At 38.7% G+C, this 17,392-nt stretch overlaps 1 protein-coding gene across 11 annotated transcripts in view; it reads left to right on the top strand.

Annotated features, from left to right (window-relative positions):
- TNRC6C (trinucleotide repeat containing adaptor 6C) overlaps positions 1–17,392 on the top strand; it is a 112,439-nt gene that overhangs the window by 73,153 nt on the left and 21,894 nt on the right. For 6 of the 11 annotated variants that reach the window (XM_074889479.1, XM_074889475.1, XM_074889477.1 and 3 more), the window contains 6 exons: positions 7,059–7,268; positions 8,518–8,684; positions 9,342–9,446; positions 9,894–9,974; positions 10,628–10,685; positions 10,896–11,041. In XM_074889479.1, coding sequence (XP_074745580.1) covers positions 7,059–7,268; positions 8,518–8,684; positions 9,342–9,446; positions 9,894–9,974; positions 10,628–10,685; positions 10,896–11,041 — 767 coding nt within the window. The remainder of the gene's footprint in view (positions 1–7,058; positions 7,269–8,517; positions 8,685–9,341; positions 9,447–9,893; positions 9,975–10,627; positions 10,686–10,895; positions 11,042–17,392) is intronic. The other 5 variants (XM_074889481.1, XM_074889478.1, XM_074889480.1 and 2 more) reach the window with 2 other exon arrangements.

The following is a 17,392-nucleotide window of genomic DNA, read 5'->3' as shown; positions in this document are numbered from 1 at the left end:
CTCTTTCATACTTCAGGTCTCAAGCAACGGGTAGTATCCTGCACTTCTATGTGATTCTCATAAAGCTGGACTGATTAAAGATGTTAATATTCAGGGTGGCTGGGAGAAGTTGTTCTAGCTTCAGCTGTGTTCCAAAGACAAGTTTTTAGGCATCTAGGAATTTTTCTAATCAAAGACAAGGTACTGTTGTAGACAAGCAGCAAGGAATAAAAATGGGGGAAAAAAATGAGAAAAATACTTAGGGGGGAGGTATTTAAATAGAAGTCACTAGCAGCCCTGCTCTATATCGTGACCACAGACTTCTCAAAATAAATCTAATCTTGCAGTGCTCTTTGAAATTCTTCATCTGATTTTTGTCTCCAAGTTTTTGTTTCGTCTTGGTCATGGCTAAATATTGACTTTTTGACCATGTTTTTCTCCAAGTGGGATTTGTTCTACTTCTCCTATTTCCATCATTTTTCTCTTTGATGTTTTGAAATAATTCAAACTTACTGTAATGTCTGTGTATAAATAGGCTCATGTTCCCTACTCTGGTCAAATATTTTAACAGTTGAGAGTATCATATTTTGATAAAATAACATGTGCTGCAGAGGGAGAAATCTTTAAATAGGTTTGTACTTGGTCAGTCCAACATACAGGATCTATAACTTGTTTACCTTAAACTTATTTCATCCATATTTAAAACTTTACTCATGAAACTGACGATTCAAATTTCCGAATTGTAGTGGAGATACCGTGAAAGTGGGGTTTTGGTTCGTTTTTGGTTGGGGTTTTCAGTGTTTTTTTTCATTAGGCTGATTTTTGGATGACTACATTGGTGCTTGTAAAACTATTCATACACAGCAGTGTATTGTTAATGCTATTCAAATAATCTACCACCTTGCAGAGGAAAACTTACTGGTTTGAGTCCTTCAGATTTTGGAAATGGAATTTAAAAACTGGTGTTAATCTACAGTGATTCCTCTGGAGAATAGATGGTAGCAAAGGAAGAGTTTCTTTGAAGTAATGTTTATGCAGTCAGAGAACTGCTTATTAATTTGTAACCATCCACTGAAGCTGCCTAGATTAAAATGACACTATTGTGCATCCTGCAAAAATGTTAATTAGAAAGATTCTAAAGATACTAGAAGCAAAACCAACTCTTGGAATGTACTTAAGACAGCGTGCAAGGAAGAAGGGAAACTGAGTGATAGTGAAGACAATTTAAAATGCAGTTCTGATATTAAAATTTAGATCAAGTTATAGAGGGCATAAGTTAGGTCTTTTGTGTATTTTTGCTTACATATGCTTGCAGTTGTGTACATATGTACAGATATAAAGGCCATACATGGAAATATTTTGAAGGATTATTGTCTGATGTGCAAATGGAAGCTAGGGACAGTCCCCTGTGTCTTTATGTGTTAGGCCCATCTTTAATTTTGACTGTGCTTGAGAGGGACTAGTCTTGTGCTTATCTTATAGAGAGCAGAAAATGTCATTTAAAATGACGTGTACTAGCTTCCCCATTCAGAGTGTAGGAGACCTGTTTTTGACATTGCATATAGCACAGCAGCTGTAGAGCAAGATCCTGTTGGTCTTTGTGGAAATCTATGCAGATTTGAAACAAATCGTGTCCCATTTGGGACAGCTAAAAGATGAGAAGCAAGTAATGAACAGTTGTCTGTTTAACCTTCTTGTTTCCTACTCCAGTTCCCTGTCCTGTTGGCTATGCATTTCCATCCTCTACAGTAAGGGAGACAAGAATCCTATAGCCAGGAGACTTCTGTAATCTACAACCAAATTTCATCCAACAACAGTTGTTTTTCCATCTACAATATTTCCATGAGTAATTAAAGGCTGTGCCATAGGGCACAGGTTAAGGGTTCATCTAAAATATTACAGCACTTGAACTAAGCACTTACCACTGGCGTTTTGTCTTCTGCATGGGTCATGATGTGCTTTGCCAATCATTTTTATGATTCCCAGTTATTCAGGGAATATCAATAAGGAATCATGGAATCTGTTCCTGTGTAAGTAGGGAGGTGTGGTGTAGCTGTAAGACAGCAGAGTCATGTATCCTGAAAGCAAACAAGTGGATTTTAATTTTGCTGTACAGCACTAGTTGGCTGTTCCCAAAGGAGTAGCAGTCCCTTTAGTTTATACTACATTAGTTTAGAAATGGAGGCCAAGTTACAGTCTTGTTATTCAAGTTGTCACCCATCCCCAGAAGTTCTCAAAATTCTTTGAATACAGAACTTAAAACCTATGGATGGGAAGCAGATGTTGGTACACACTTGATAAAAATGCATAATGTTCTAAGGAGTTTCTTCTTCAGTTGGAAAAAAAAAAAAAGGAGGGGGATAGGTAATGTGATAAATGTAGTCCTTTCTGGTTACAGGAGCTTGCTTCCAAACCACTGGTGAGTTATTTAGGAAGATGAGCAGAAAGCTATTTGTTTTGATTTAGATTAAATTTTTATCTAAATTACTTGTGCATAATTCTTACTAGCACTTTTAACTCTTGCAACTTCGATGCAGGGGAATAAGAGGTGAGAAAAGATTTTGCAAAGAGGGATGATTAAAAGAGAGATTTTTGGATCCCAAACGGCATCAGATCCTTCCACCAAATGCTGAGGAGTGGGCTTGGTGCTGTCCCCTGTTCTCATTTGGTAGAGCCTGGCAGGGTTCCAACCGCCCGTCCTCCAGCTGAGAAAAGAAACAAGGAAAGACAATGTAGGCTTCCCTATGGAGATTTTAGGTGGAAAATTAAGGTCTTTGTGGTTCCTGGAGAGCAAGGAGCTTAAGCTGTAAAAAACTGAACCAGGTCTGAACTCTGAAAGCTCTGAACATCTCGCTGTTCCTTTTATAATCCTGTGCCATTGTCTCAGTGGCAACTTAAGTGTCATTCATAGTGTGTAATTTATGTGAAACGGAGAATGCAAGTGATGTGTTTTCCTTACTTTTAACTTTCATCAGAGTGGATTTGAAATCAGATCAGCTTTGAGCTCCTTTAGGATGCTCATGTAAAAATCTAAAATCCTGTTGTGAGTGCTCAGCCTTCTAAACAGCCATTCTGGGGGACAGCCAGGTGGTACTGAGAAACCTGCCCTCTGTTTTCACACGAGGTTGATCTCATTGCTGAAAGCCAAATGAGAGCTTCCCTAATGCTGAGCGATATAAGAAGGCATTGAGCTCCACTGCATGAGCTGAAATACCTTTCAGAAAATTAAGTCTTGAAAGGTTAAGTGTTACAGGTGACTCTTAAAATAAATAACCCTCCCTTTCACATCCCCCCCCCCCATTTATTTTCTATTAGCTAGTGACTATTTAGTAAACAATATGTTTTCTTTCTAATTTCTTTTTCATCTACATAAGGTTCTAATATTTTCGTTTGCCTGTATCGTAGTCATATGCTCTGCTATTTGTCGCGGACCAAACAACTTCAAGGAAAACAATTTCTGCCATCCAAATGGCTATAGGGTTATTTTGAGGGAAAACAACTGCATCCTGCCACAGCTTAGTTAACATTTCACTTTCCCTTGAGGATTTCCTGTTGGCTGTGGCCCAATGTTAATTATGTTTTTATTTCTATAAAACAAAGCTCTGCCAATGTGTCCATGTTTATTACTCACTGTGATCTTTTTGTTTCTTGCAATTCTAACAGTGTTTAAAAACTTCACTATTAAAACCTCACTTTCTTGCCAAAGAACCCTTTAACGAAGCTCATTCTGTTGCAAAACAACATTCATGCAAATCTGGGTGTTTTTTAAGGCATGGAGCTTTTTCTCGGGAAAGCCTAAATGCATATTACTTTCTTAAAGAAAATAGTAAGTTCTCTCTGAGCAGAATTTTTGAAAATGTTAGGGAGGTTCAGATTTTGAGACCACTGTGAAGGTGTTTTCCCCCCAAGCACCTGTGTGAAGGAACTTAAAAGTAGCTTCTTGTGTTCATTGAACCCATTGCAACACCACTTGTGAGCTGCCTTTATTGCGAGGTGTATGATAGTGCTCGAAGGCATCACTCTGGCAGAGGCAAGTGACTGGGACTACTCTTTGAACTAATATTTCACCTCTGTCCAGCAGCATACTGGCTATTTCAAAACCTGAGGAAAAACCTTGTTTTAAACAGAGTCCTTTGGAGAATACAAAGTAAATTTCTTCTTTCACCTGTAGAATTCAGCATCATTCATTCAAAAATGTAACTTTATTCACCTTTTTAAGTTTCTAAAATAGAGTTATATGGAATCATAAAAAGGTAGCACAACTGGTAACGTTGGGACAGCAGGTACTTAACACAGAGGGGACAACAGGTTTGTAATTGAGAATTACTCTGGAATGCACGTACCATTTAATTATTGCAGTGCACAAGTTATTTCTCCAACAGCCTGCAGGTTTGATTTACTAATTTCCTGCACATAATTTGACCTGTGAAGATAGTTTTGAAAACTCTTAGTTGATGCATTTCGTTTGCTTTTATGCTCTTGAGAGTATTCTCTTTTAGTAAAGGCTGGCTCCCTCATTATTTGTAATCCCGTATTATTTACTGCTCAGCGCATTTAAAGCACTTAACTCAAAATAACTTGGACATTACACATCTGTGGTCTTTAATCAGCGTTGTTGAATTTATAGTAAAGAGCAACAGAAGGACCAGTTCTTTTGAGTTTCTATTCTACAGCCTAGCACACTGTGCCTTTTCAAGATATGAATTGTGTTTTAAGGTTGGTTTCATAAATTGAATTACTTAGTTTCCAGTATATGAACTCAGGGAAAAATATTAGTATTCGTCACTCTCTGTATTTGTATTCTAGTTGGTGCTTTAGAGATGTTTTGTTTTCTGTTTCATTTGCCTGCAGTTAATCTTTTTCAGATGCCAATATGATTAAATACACACAGTTGTCTGACAAGTTTGCCTCCTGAGTAGCGAGGCAGAAATTCAAATAAAGCGTTCCTTAAATAAAGTTGGCTTAAAGATACAAGCAGAAATCTTGATCATAGGTGCAACGCCAAGGAAGTTGTCATGTGAAGAGGTTCATTTATATACATACATGTGTGTGTCTGCGAGTTTGTCTCTGTACACACTTTAAAATAGAAATTTAAGATAGGTTGATAGAGCTTAGAACACAGTATTTTTGTTTCAGATGAAAATCAATTTAATGAAACAGTGAAATCTTAGGTTGTTTCAGGAGTATGTTTTAAAACACAGTGAATCTTGCTGGTAGTGAAGGAGCTTCATTAAGCTACATGTTCCTGGACACGTAGGCTTGGTTTGGATATGTTTTATGTCATATGTACTTTTATCAGTGTCTGAGAGAACTGCAGTTGCTTTAAGAAACAGACCCTAAAATAAATATGTAATATGGTAACACTAGAGCGGTGGACAGATAGAAGCCCATCTATTTGAAGGGAATTTTCTTCTCTGCTAGCCAGTGTTTGACTTATTATTATTGGTGGTGTATGTTGCCTGCAGTTTCTAGTAACAGAAATTCTGTTGAAGACAGTACATTCTGCAAAGAATTGTTGCTCAGTGAAACACTATTGCTTAGTTAGTTTGATGTATTTCAAGGTGCTCTTAATAAAGTTCTTCTGTGGTGACTGCCTTGCCATCATCTGTCTACTCTAGGTGTCAGTTTGTATAGAAAATGTTACTTTTCTGCTCTTTGAAACCTTTCCTGAGTATTTTTACAGGTAGCATCGGGAAGCAGAAAAGGAATAGTGCTGCAGCAAAGTAGGCATCTAGTCCTTAAATTATAAAAATTGGCTGAAAACAGAGATTACAGTCTTTTTTGGGCAGTAGCAAAACCAAGTTTCTTTCTTACTGCATCTGGTTCCATGTTGTGAGCTGCCAGAAGTTGCAGATTTGGAAGGGCAATAGTTGATCGAAATAAAGAACCCGGACTTAATAATATTCATCTCCAGTAAAAAGAGAACAAGTTCCTGAATTAGCAGCCTAATTAACAGTGGCAATTTTAAGCAGACTGAATTCTGCAGTACTTGTTGAGATCTCGGTTGTCATGTAATGGACTGCTTTTTGTGGTAGCTGTAGAAAAATAGGTTAATATCAGGTAGATGTAAAAATGTTGTTTTCTTGCCTGTTAGGTATCTGTCTCTCTTGTATATTTTTAAAAAGTACCTTGAACTCAATCTGTGATCCAAATCTGTCTCTTCAGAAAAAACTTTTTTAAAGAGGTAATGGTGGTTTTGAATTCAGTTTGCAATTTTGCTGTGTTGGTCCGTGTTGTTCTTTAGAAGCTATATGGCTGTACCTGGCACATTCAACTTCAGTGCTAAATTCGGTGTCATATGGATTTAAGCGCATTATGTTCAAGCCAAGCCAGACTAAGACCGTTTCTTTATAGTAGCTTACGTGTTTCAGTGAGTCAAAATAATATTCTGTAGGAAAACAATGTCTTCTACCTGCTGTTCCTTATGATTTGACTATAGATTCTAATTGCAGTTTTGTCTAGTTCTCCTTAAAAATCATATTTATTATAAAGTAGAGGCTCAGTGATGAAGGGGTATGTAGGGAACACAGCCACAAGCTGTAATAAAAGCTTTAAGGAATGCATACAACATATATAACCTGTGTTGAAAGTGGTAGCAAGCAAATATCTTGCTCGTAGGGAGTGAGAAGAGAGATTTCATAGTTTGGAAGCAGTTAAAATAGCTTCAGATCTTTGAGTGAAGCAAGGCCCAGCTCAGATTTGGGTCCTGGTCTCCTGAAAGCTCACAGTGCTGCCAGCGCTCCCTGAGCCCTGTTTGTCTGCTCTGAGAAGTCACAGTGTAAGGAACTGCTCCCTCGGGACCAGCTCTGGTGCTCCTGTGGCAGCCTGACTGCTCCTGGCTACGCTGAAAACACTCGTTCTGTCTTGACAACTTGGCGTTAGTATTCAATTAAGAAAAAGACTTTTGAGACCAAATCAAGGGGATTTTTTAAAATATGCTTAATTAGAATCACTTGTGTCCGCTTACTAGTTCATGCTCTTTCCAGACAAACACTTTAATAAAATGTCTGTCTTTGAAATTATTGACAAAAACCCTCTTTCCTCTCATCACTGTTCTTCTCTCCTTCTCCTTGCTTCAGCAGGCTGGGGAGAAATGCCTACTGTCCATACGAAGACCGAAGCTTCTTGGGGAGAGCCGTCATCCCCTTCTGCTGCAGTTGATAATGGCACTTCAGCATGGGGGAAACCCCCCAGCAGTGGTACAGGGTGGGGAGATAATCCTGCCGAGTCGGCAGGGACATATGGAAGAACAAATGCTCCAGCTGCTGCCCCAGCACTGTGCAAACCAGGTACATGCGTGGATGTCGCTGCCGTAAGAGGTTGGGGAAAAAAGGCAAAGTGTGTGTGTTTCTGCCAGTATTTCTAAACAGCACTTCTGATTTGCTGTGCATTGGAATCAGAGACTGTCTTAATTTAATTCTCAAAACTACATTAGCTGTCTCAAAAATGTTGATAGTCCAGTTATCAAATTCATACAAAAATATGAATATAATACATCGATCAGTAAATTTAAAGGTACTTCTTGGAGTATTTTTGTGTATTTTGAAAGCCGTATAGTAGAGATGCAGGAAACACTGAAACCGCAGAAGAGCGTGAATAGTACTTATCCCTAGGTGCCTAAAATAACCTGTATTGGGATGAGAAACAACTGAGCTCAGTCGAGACAGGATTGATTCTGATAGGAAAAACAACACACAACAATGACATAACCTCACTATTCGGTTAAACTGAGGGAGTAGATATCTTCTTCAGCTACTAAAACTGTTCACAGGTTCAGGAACATCCTGAACTACTTGGCTGCTTCATGATTCCTAACTAATGTTATTTGATAAAAATCCTCCATCTCTAAATGCCCTGAAAGCTACAGTGCTTATTTTAGACTTCTGGTTTGGCTGTGGAAATCTTTTAAGTTTCACTTCCGCAAAATGCTACACTGACAGATAGTTAGAAGGCCCAGAAAACCTAAAAAAGGGAGTGAGAGGTCTTAAGATGAGTAACCCCAGCTTTAACAGAGTAAACAGGGTAAAACAGAATGAGGTGACACAACCTTGTGACTGAATATAAAGTGTGCCCTGCAGCCCACTTGCTCCTTTCAGATTCCATTCTTCTGAGATGGGAATGAGTTTCTGACTGTTAATGACCTCAAAATTTGGTTTTGTTCATCGGAAGAATGTGGCAGCTAAAACGATGAGATTCATTGAAAGCGAAATAGCACTTAAGTGTGTGGTCATACTTTTGGTTCCTTGTTCCTAGGAGACTGGAATGACCATGACCACAGATCTGACTTGTTCAGGGGAAAGCAAGACTTGCTGTTGCTGGACTTTTGCTTCTATAAAATATTCAGAGAACTTTTCTTTTTTGCTGGCTTCAAAGAAGGTGTACTTCCCCTTTAATGCCAATTAAGCTACTTGATGAACCTCTATGTCTCTTGAAAATACTCAAATGTTAGCATACTAGATATGGCATAAAAAGATATATCTGTAAAATATGAAGGAAATCGAGTAAGATTTTTCTTCTTCCTCTTTCCTTTCCCTCCAGCTTCAAAATCTATGCAAGAAGGCTGGGGCAGTGGTGGGGATGAAGTGAATCTCAGTACTAGTCAGTGGGAAGATGAGGAAGGAGATATGTGGAATAATACTGCTTCACAAGAGAGCAGCTCCTCCTGTAATTCCTGGGGGAACGCCCCGAAGAAAGGACTTCAAAAGGTAAGACAAAAAATAAAGAGTACTGTGTAGAAAAGAGTGGAATTAGTGTAACATTTCTAGAATAAGTTGTCACAGATTTCCTGTTGCATTACACCTGAACTCTTAAATTAAACCTCTGACACCTGAACGCAAACACAACTTGCCACTACAGTGGTTCAAGTACAGCCTACCTTGTTTCCAGGGGAAAATGGGAGATCTTTGACTTTAAGCATGTCAGATGCTTCGGGAATTTTGTTGTTGTTGCTTTTTGTCTAAGTTTTATAAGCTTTCATGTATTCTAAAGAAATGATAATGTATTAAAAGAAAAGGTATTAAGGGGGCTTTCAGAGACTTTCCGTGGTGGTAGAAAAGCAAACAATAGTTTGTGATGAAGTGGTTCAACAATAAATAGCTATTTTCTATTTGTGAGGAACACACAGATAATTGTAAGGTGTGTACTGGTATGAGATAAAAGCAAACTTGTATTAATGCCGCACTCAATCGGAAACATAGACAATTATGTTAAGTTTTCCATTGCACAGCCTTTATTTCAGGACAAGGCCAGGCTGTATCTTAAAGGAATTGGGAATGCATTTAGCCACTTTGTTTGTTATTCCATTAGCCAACAGTTAGGCCAGTGATTTGATCAAGTATGGTTGTTTCTTGTACTGTCCGCAGCCCAAAACAAATCCACGCTTGTCCCTTGGTACTTTCTGGAGAACTGAAAGGAAGAGACTTCTTAAGGATTTTGTGATAGAAAAGCTGCACAGAGATCTTTTAAAGGTGTTTATCTAGACGCTCTTGTTTGTTTTTAAGAAAATACACTGAGTAACATTCTTAACTTCAAGGTTGCAAACTTGTTTTTGGGAATGTTTTTCAGGAAGTGTTGTACTATTTCAGAAACTTTTATTTCGTTATGTTTTTCTGCCAAGGATTAAAATGAAATATGTAAATTCAAAGGTGGCTTTAATTCAGTGGTCAGCAAATCAAATACTAAATAGTACACTGAACACCTATTCAGCTGAGATAAAATTTGTTCACTTTGTGGGGGAAGAGAATCGTAGTTACGTTGTTCGGAGGGTTCTTCAATACTTTCTAAATTAATGTACTAATACATCTTTCAGTAGCATGTATTATTAATACAAAAACTTACCATGTATTTTATGTACATCTCACTAGTATGACTGTGGGAACCAGACCGTTAATGGAATCTCCCATTTATTTACTAAGGGCATGAAGACATCTAGCAAGCAGGATGAGGCCTGGATCATGAACCGTCTGATAAAACAGCTCACAGACATGGGCTTCCCTGTGAGTAGTGCTCATAGCTGGCACACCTGGGACTTAGCTTTTGTAGCTTGTAGTTCTGACTTTCGATGTTTCAGACTGTAGCTACAAAAAGCTCTTCAGTTTCCTCGTCAGGCTGGGAAGTAGTTCTGTTACCTGCATTTAGACGTTTACTGTAATTTCAGAAATCTACTGTAAGCTAGTAGAGTCCTCTGAGAGTACTTGATGATAGACTTTGTGTGATGACATTTATAGATCTTTTGAACTTCAGAGTTTTATAACAGCAGGTGTTACTTTGACCTTCAGTAATAATTCCACTTCTGTTCCCCTTTTCTTATTAAACAGGTGAAATTAGAGTATAGCCCTTTTTTTTTTTTTTTTTTTTTTTTAGAGAAGGACATACCATAGTGATACTTACATTGTCCAGGGAAAACAGGAAGTAATTTAAACAGAACAGTATGATTTGACCTTGTAGAACTGATACTTCCTTGACAAACTGAAACTAACTGAATTGTAGGGATTGCTAAAAGCAGAAAAAAAATGTGCACAGACGTTATTTGTGCTGCTGAGTAAATACTAAATCCAGTATTTAAGACACATACCTGTTTTCTCAGTTTGCTTTGAAATCATGCAAGCATTACTACTTTTTCTCTTAACATAATCCATATTTTTGACAGAGAGAGCCAGCGGAAGAGGCCTTGAAGAGCAACAATATGAATCTCGATCAGGCCATGAGTAAGTATGTGTGTAACTAGATTGTTTTTTTTCTTTAAAGCAACACAGGAACCATTCATGATTCTGAGAGTTTGATCTTATCCAGATCAGTTGGATAATACTTCTTTTCTTGCTTTTGCTCTTGTAAGCAAGACTACTTCTTTGAACTACTGTTGGCAAATTCACTGTCTTCGCGTCACCTTTTTCAATATATTTCCCCTTTCTGTGAAGGTGCTCTGCTGGAAAAGAAGGTGGAAATGGACAAGCGTGGAATGGGAGTGACCGACTATAATGGAATGGTCACCAAACCCCTTGGCTGCCGCCCACCACCAATCTCCAAAGAGTCTTCCATGGACCGCCCCACCTTCCTTGACAAGGTAAGTTCAGAAATACGAATGTGATATACAAGTCAGAATTGTACACAGTGTAGAAATATTGATCATTTCCACTGTCTGTTTAGAAAGCTGTAGAGAGAAATGTGATGGATAATTACATATTGCTTTATTCTTTTTCTTCTTTTTTAATCTTACGGGAAATTTAGTCTTTGTGGAAAGAACCAATGATTTGATTCCCACATAGAAATAAACAATGGTCAGCCCCAGTGTTACACTTGGAAAAGAAAACTTACTAAGGAATCAGTAATGCAAGGGAACTAGAAATGAGAAGAACAAAGAAATGGAGCACAGAAAGCCTTTCACTCTGTAAGAGTCCAGAGAGTCAGTGACCTTTGCCTAAATTAATAACCAGGCAGGACTAAGGCCAAAATCTTCAAGATTTAGTCTCCTAATTCCTGTTTCAGTTTTGAGCTCCTTATAGATTTCAGCAGAAGTTCAGTACTTAAATAGGAATGAGGAGCTGAGGTATTTTTGTTAAGTCAAAGAGTAGACACGCACAGTCATAGATAGCTTCTCCAATGAACTTCCTTTTCTGTGGTCATGTATGACAAATTTTCCAGCACCGTTGAATGACTGAGGAGAAGGCCTTGGAAGTTCATGGTGGCCAAGAATCAAAGTGACCAAAGAAAAGGATGTAGGGAAAAATGCAGCCAGATTTCAGTAGGAAATGAGATTTACAACCTGACAGAAAGTCCTACAAAGAGACCTACCAAATCACCTCAGAATTCCTCCCAGAACTAATAAGGAAAGAACAGTCTTCCGGTGCCATTCTTTGTTTCACAGATTATTTGAAATGTTCATAAAGATGGGGGGTGGTGGTTTCTGAGTGCAGAAATCAGTGCTTTTCACAAACTGTGCTGAAACCAATTCATTTTCCATAAGCTGTTTACACGACGTGAGACAGTAATGATATCTGGTCTTGTTAACACACTGTATTAAAAACTTTGCCGACCCTGAATAATGATTATCTTTCCAGTCCTCCACCCTGTGTTTTCTTAGTCTTAACTATAGTGTTATCCTTAAAGTTATGGTTTGTGTTGTGACAGGTTCCCAGGTGTTCCGCTAAGAAAATTAGCGTGGTGCTATGCTAGGACATCTGATAAATACTGACCTTTTAATAACAGCTATTACTATTTCTGCTGTCATCACAGCCTAAACAGTTTGCTCAGTTTTAGTGCTGGTACGATGCAAATCATAAACAAGTTAATTTGATTAAACATAAATGCATCTTCCATAATTATGTGTTATTTATATTAATAAGGAGAAATTAGCATCTCTACAAAATTTGCTTTAGAGGGTCCTTATGTATCAGAAGTTTTTGTGATGGTTCAAATGCTGCCACAGTGCTGCGTAGTCTAGTCTTATGGCAGTTTCCCGCAAAGATTATATATTAAAAAACTGCTTTTCTGCTTTTGGGGAATAATAACATTTGTTCTTTCTGGGCTCCCTACTTCTATTGGAATGATGTGGTGTCCGTTATGTTGTTGTTCCCTAAACCAGACTAAACCGATCTGTATTTCCTGCAGTGTAAGGCTCAACCCAGCTCTTCTTCCTTCTTTTTCTCTTCCTGCCATGTAAAGTTCACTCTTAACTATGGCAAATCTGTTTGCTTATGGCAAACTTTATAGAATATGTTAATTGAAAGATCTCTCTCCTGATGAAGGTCACAAAATTCATGCATGCATGCCAGTTAACCTTTTCTTTTCTAAGGTAACAATATCTTGAGCAGTAAAATTATTGCCAGAGAAGGAGGTGCATTATGTTCAACATGATGCATAATTATGGAAACATATGTTAAACACAGCTATTGAGAAGGGAGTACTAAAATAATTAATATTCATAAAGCAAGTAAAATCTGTCAGTGTAGGCATAATCTGTCACAGTGACTTTACTATAACAAAGGAAATAACCCCAAACTATATTTGTTAGCTAACAGTGTTGAGCAACTTGCTAAGTGAATTAAAGAAATATAGTTCCTACTCTACGAAAAACTTTCTCCAGGTTTGCAGCTCAGACTACTAGAGTAACTCCTCTTCTCCAAAACCTTTTTGCCCTTTGAGGTGCTTTTTCAGAGCATGGGCCTGGAGCTGTCTTGCTTCCTGCTTAGGTCATCCTCGGTCAGTGAACAAGCTCTCCGCACAGCTGCACAAAGCACTCCACCCAGCGTTCCACATTTTACTTACTGTCTTATCGAGCCATTATCCTTTTTGCTTGGCTTTGAGTCTTCAGTAAGTTGTAAGTTGGGTTAGTGTGCTCATTGCTACCACTCTTTTCTCAGCTGATTCTCTCAGCTCACCTGAGTTGAGACTCTTGCATTTTCTCTGACAGATAAAGCCAGAAGTTACTTTTTTTTTTTTTTTAACCTTGTGCATTTGAGGAGAGAGAGTTTCCAGCCCTGACATTTGCTTCTGGATCCATTGAACATCCTGTTCTCTCTGGACTAGTAAGCGATCTGTGCAACTGAACATCACTTTTGAATATTTGCTTTCACTTGTTCCTCCACGCTTGCGGCAGATACTCTTTATTCTGTGTTGCACTGAGTCAATCTTTGTCACTCAGTGCTTTGTTAATTGTATTATTTTTCAGGATGTTAATTTTGCCTTGTAGCACCATAACAAGAGAAAGGAGAAAAATCCAATGGCTTCGAGGAAATAAAAGATCCAGCCTAGCAGTACCCTGATATGTGATCTCAACCACGTTATCTTACACTGGGTGGCGAGCACGCTGTATTTGGGTATCAGGTTTACTTGAAGATGTTACCTGACATCTTCTGGAACCATCACATTTGTAAGAAAAGCACGTAAGCTTTTCCTGGAAGCATCCTTAAAAATATTGGAAATAAGCCCAGGGGGCTTCAAAGGCTCTTTCCTTAAAGTGTAGGGATTTGTCTTGGGTACCACTCCTGAGTACTGGGACTCAAATTTGGTGTGTATTCTCACTGCATCTGTCAAGTGTTCTGCTAAGCTCAGAAGAAAGATGTGGTTTGCTGACTTGCACTGACCACTGTCTAATTGAAAATCTTGAACCGTACAGAGACGTCACTTAATTTTTTATCATAATTGGATGCAAGTGTTGAACTCTGGATCGTTGTATTAGATGTATGTGATCAGCAGTCAGGTCGGCTCTCTGAAGAGAGTAACATCAGCCTGCTTTGGCATTAGCTCAAGCTTGCCTTCTGTGAGGCTTCTGTTAGTTCCATGGCAGACTCGTTTTATCCCTCCTGCTCTCCATCTTTGTTTTACTGCCAGCAGAGAGTCCTGTCTTCCTTTGCCTTGATGCTGCTTCCAAACTTTCTCCCCAAATTCTTGAGCATATAAGAGACGGTGAAATTCTCACCTTACAAATTAGGTCTCCTTTTCACTAGTCTCTCTAGTTGTCTCTGGTGAGTGTGACTGTTTTTTGTCTTTGGGATAACGAATGGTATATTTTATCATTATGCAGAAACACTTTTGTAGGTCTTGCAATTAGATGATGATCACTAGAATTTTAAGGTTGACTTTGAAATTCTTCTTTACTCCATCTCTGCTTCCTATGATCCAGTGACTGTTTCTTTTTTGAACCTCCAAATTTTGAAACCTCTTTCATATGCCCATGTTTTCAAAATTTAAAATACCAATGATGAGTACTTCTTTGAGTATTGCATTTCCTGCAAGATTCTTTTGCCTGAACCTAACTCCGGTCAGATTTGAAGAGAACTTATTTTGAGGTGAGATTTTATTATTTTATCTTCCTCTTTTGGAAAAGTGGTTTTTTTCTGTTCTAAGAAGTTATTAATGTGTATTTTCTACTAACTACTTCTGTAACTGACTTTGTATAAAGACCTCTAGCAAATTCATCAGTCTTGCATTGTCTGTTGGGACATTTTGATTCATGAAGTGACAGTTGTTGGCAGGCGACCGCCGAAGTGTCCAGGAGTCCTCTGCTAAATTGTCCATATCTCACAGGGCTAAAAAGTCTTTGAGTAATGATGCTTGCATTCTGTCATATTTGGTACATGAGACTGTTGTGAGAGACTTTCCAAAGTCCTAAAAGTAATATGTTGTTGAGCCCAGTGTGGTGCTTTGTGTTGGAGGGAATGTAGAAGGGAATACTGCTGCCAGTAGGGTTTTACAGTTCCGTCAAATCCCTTCAAAAAGTTGAAAGCAGTGCTGGATTTGGCATGATTTTGACAATTCAGATGTAGGAGATTCGTCTAATTGATTAGCCTGAGGGAGAAATATAACATAAATTTGTAAGGAAGTCACTGAAGAGGAAGGGTTAGGTAGAAAAGATTACTCTCCAGGAAACAATTATTACATAAAGGAGCCTGAAAAATAATGGGTCACAAACCATTGTCAGCAGTAAAGGTATCACTTAGTCTAGGCTGAGAATGACTGATGAGTACTTTATGTTGACCGACTCAGATACTTTGTTAAATGAATTGATTTCAGTTCCACTTTAGAGCACAGATTTGTGCAGCACAGTTGGCACCTTACCACAAGTTCAAATGAAAAAAAATAGGACAAAGTGAATGTGAACAATGTGTTATAAACTTGCTACAAAAGACATTTGCTGCAGTTCAGCCAAGGAACACACTTGTGAAGGTGGCCTTGCAGCAAGTCAGCCTGTTCTGGAAATTAGATGCCTGAGTCTTCAGTGTGACTTGTCCTCCACCGTCCCTGGCACTGCTTATTTCCAAAATGAGAAAAAACAATGTCAATGAGGCAAGACTTGAATAAATTTTGAGGGCAGGGAGGGGGGCTTGCCTTGGTCTCTCATGGTCAATAGGGGTCTGTTCACATAGGAAACAATGGCATCTGAAGGAGAGAGCACACATGAAGCTTGAAATTATTTTCACTTTAGAGGGGAAAGGGTAGAATTGTAAACATATGTCTGTGATCTAAGGAGAAATCCTTGAACCTGTTACTGTCATGCAAGCTGCAGTTGTTTGTGGAGTGTGACTGATGTCCAGTAGAATGTAAAATATCTTGAGCTGAAAGGCCTTGGGGATATCATTAGAAAATGTCAGTGTCCCCCTCAGGATAGTCAGATAGCATGTCAAGTGTCACTTTGCCTGATAGTAAAGAAACTTTTTCTTTGCATCAAAGGAGAGCTGTTGAAAATGTATTTTCCAGGATTAACTTAAAACACAAAATTTACCGAGTGTGCTTGCTGCGTTAGGTCATTTGTTTGGGTATCTGGTTAGTGGACTGGGCTGCTTTTTTAACAAAGGAGGTTTATAGGTGTCTCACAATCTTCTGGGGCACTGAATTTATTGGTTGAAATAAGCTAGCTCCTCACCTATTTAAAAGCCTTTCTTTGCAGTGAATATATTGCCCAAAACACCAGTCCAGCACGTTGCAAATTAAAGATTTTTCACTCTGCCTGTTTTTGGAGCTCTACTTTGTACACAGTGTTATTTGATCATGCTTGCCACAGGCTTCCCAGACATCAAAGCACAGTTTGAGATAGAGCTCAGTACCCCACTGTAATACTAGCTAGATATCTACCTGTTAGACTGGGGATTATATGATTTATTTTATTTTCTGACTTGCTGTTTGCCCCCTGCGGGTGCTGCCTTCTCTAAATTGTATCCATGTTCAAGTGTGGTTCCTTACACCCCAGTTATCAGAGGGGGCCCCTTATATCTTGCTGAAATCTGCCGCCTCCTGGGGGACGTTCAGGCAGCGTCTTAATCGCTTTCCTAGGAAGGCTACACAGACAACATTATCATTATTGGTTTCAAGTATTTTTGTGTTCATTGGGTGCGTTAGGGTGTAGTGTTTCATAGTGGATAATAATAACTCAGTGCTATGTGAATATTAAAAGAGGCTCATGTGTCTCAGTTAGGAAGGGGGATTAATGCAAAAATGCTTTTTTAAGAGCAGAGCTATGATGTGGAACCCAATACAGACTGGTGTCAAATAAGCTGATCTGGCCGTCCCGAGTTCTGGGTTAGCAAAAGTGGTATGTCATACGTCTGTGCTCTGCTGCTGAGAGTTTAGCAAACTAACAGAAGACTTCCCTGAAATGTGCTGGGTCTCTTCCCTTTTCACTTTTCAATCTGGTGGAGAAAAGAGGAGAAAATCTAAGGAGGTGATGGCCGCATGATAGCTCTGCGATTGGTTGCTAGAATCCCTCCTTCTGGAGAGGTGGGTGAGGGTGATTGTGCATTTGTGGATTAAGTGTGACAAAATAAAGAAAAACAGTACCTTAATCCTATTTCTCTCTTTCTTCTCCCTTCACTCCATACTTTTCATTCCCTGTTATTCATACCTTTTTTTTAAAAAATATTTTTATTCATCCATACCCTTTTATATTTCCATGGGACACTGTTTTGTGTGCTGTCTGCTC

Source organism: Strix uralensis, chromosome 19 (assembly GCF_047716275.1).
Source record: "Strix uralensis isolate ZFMK-TIS-50842 chromosome 19, bStrUra1, whole genome shotgun sequence".
In the NCBI taxonomy this organism is placed as follows: Eukaryota; Metazoa; Chordata; class Aves; order Strigiformes; family Strigidae; genus Strix; species Strix uralensis.
Note: the sequence above shows the minus strand (reverse complement) of the source record. Positions and strands in the feature narration are given on the sequence as shown.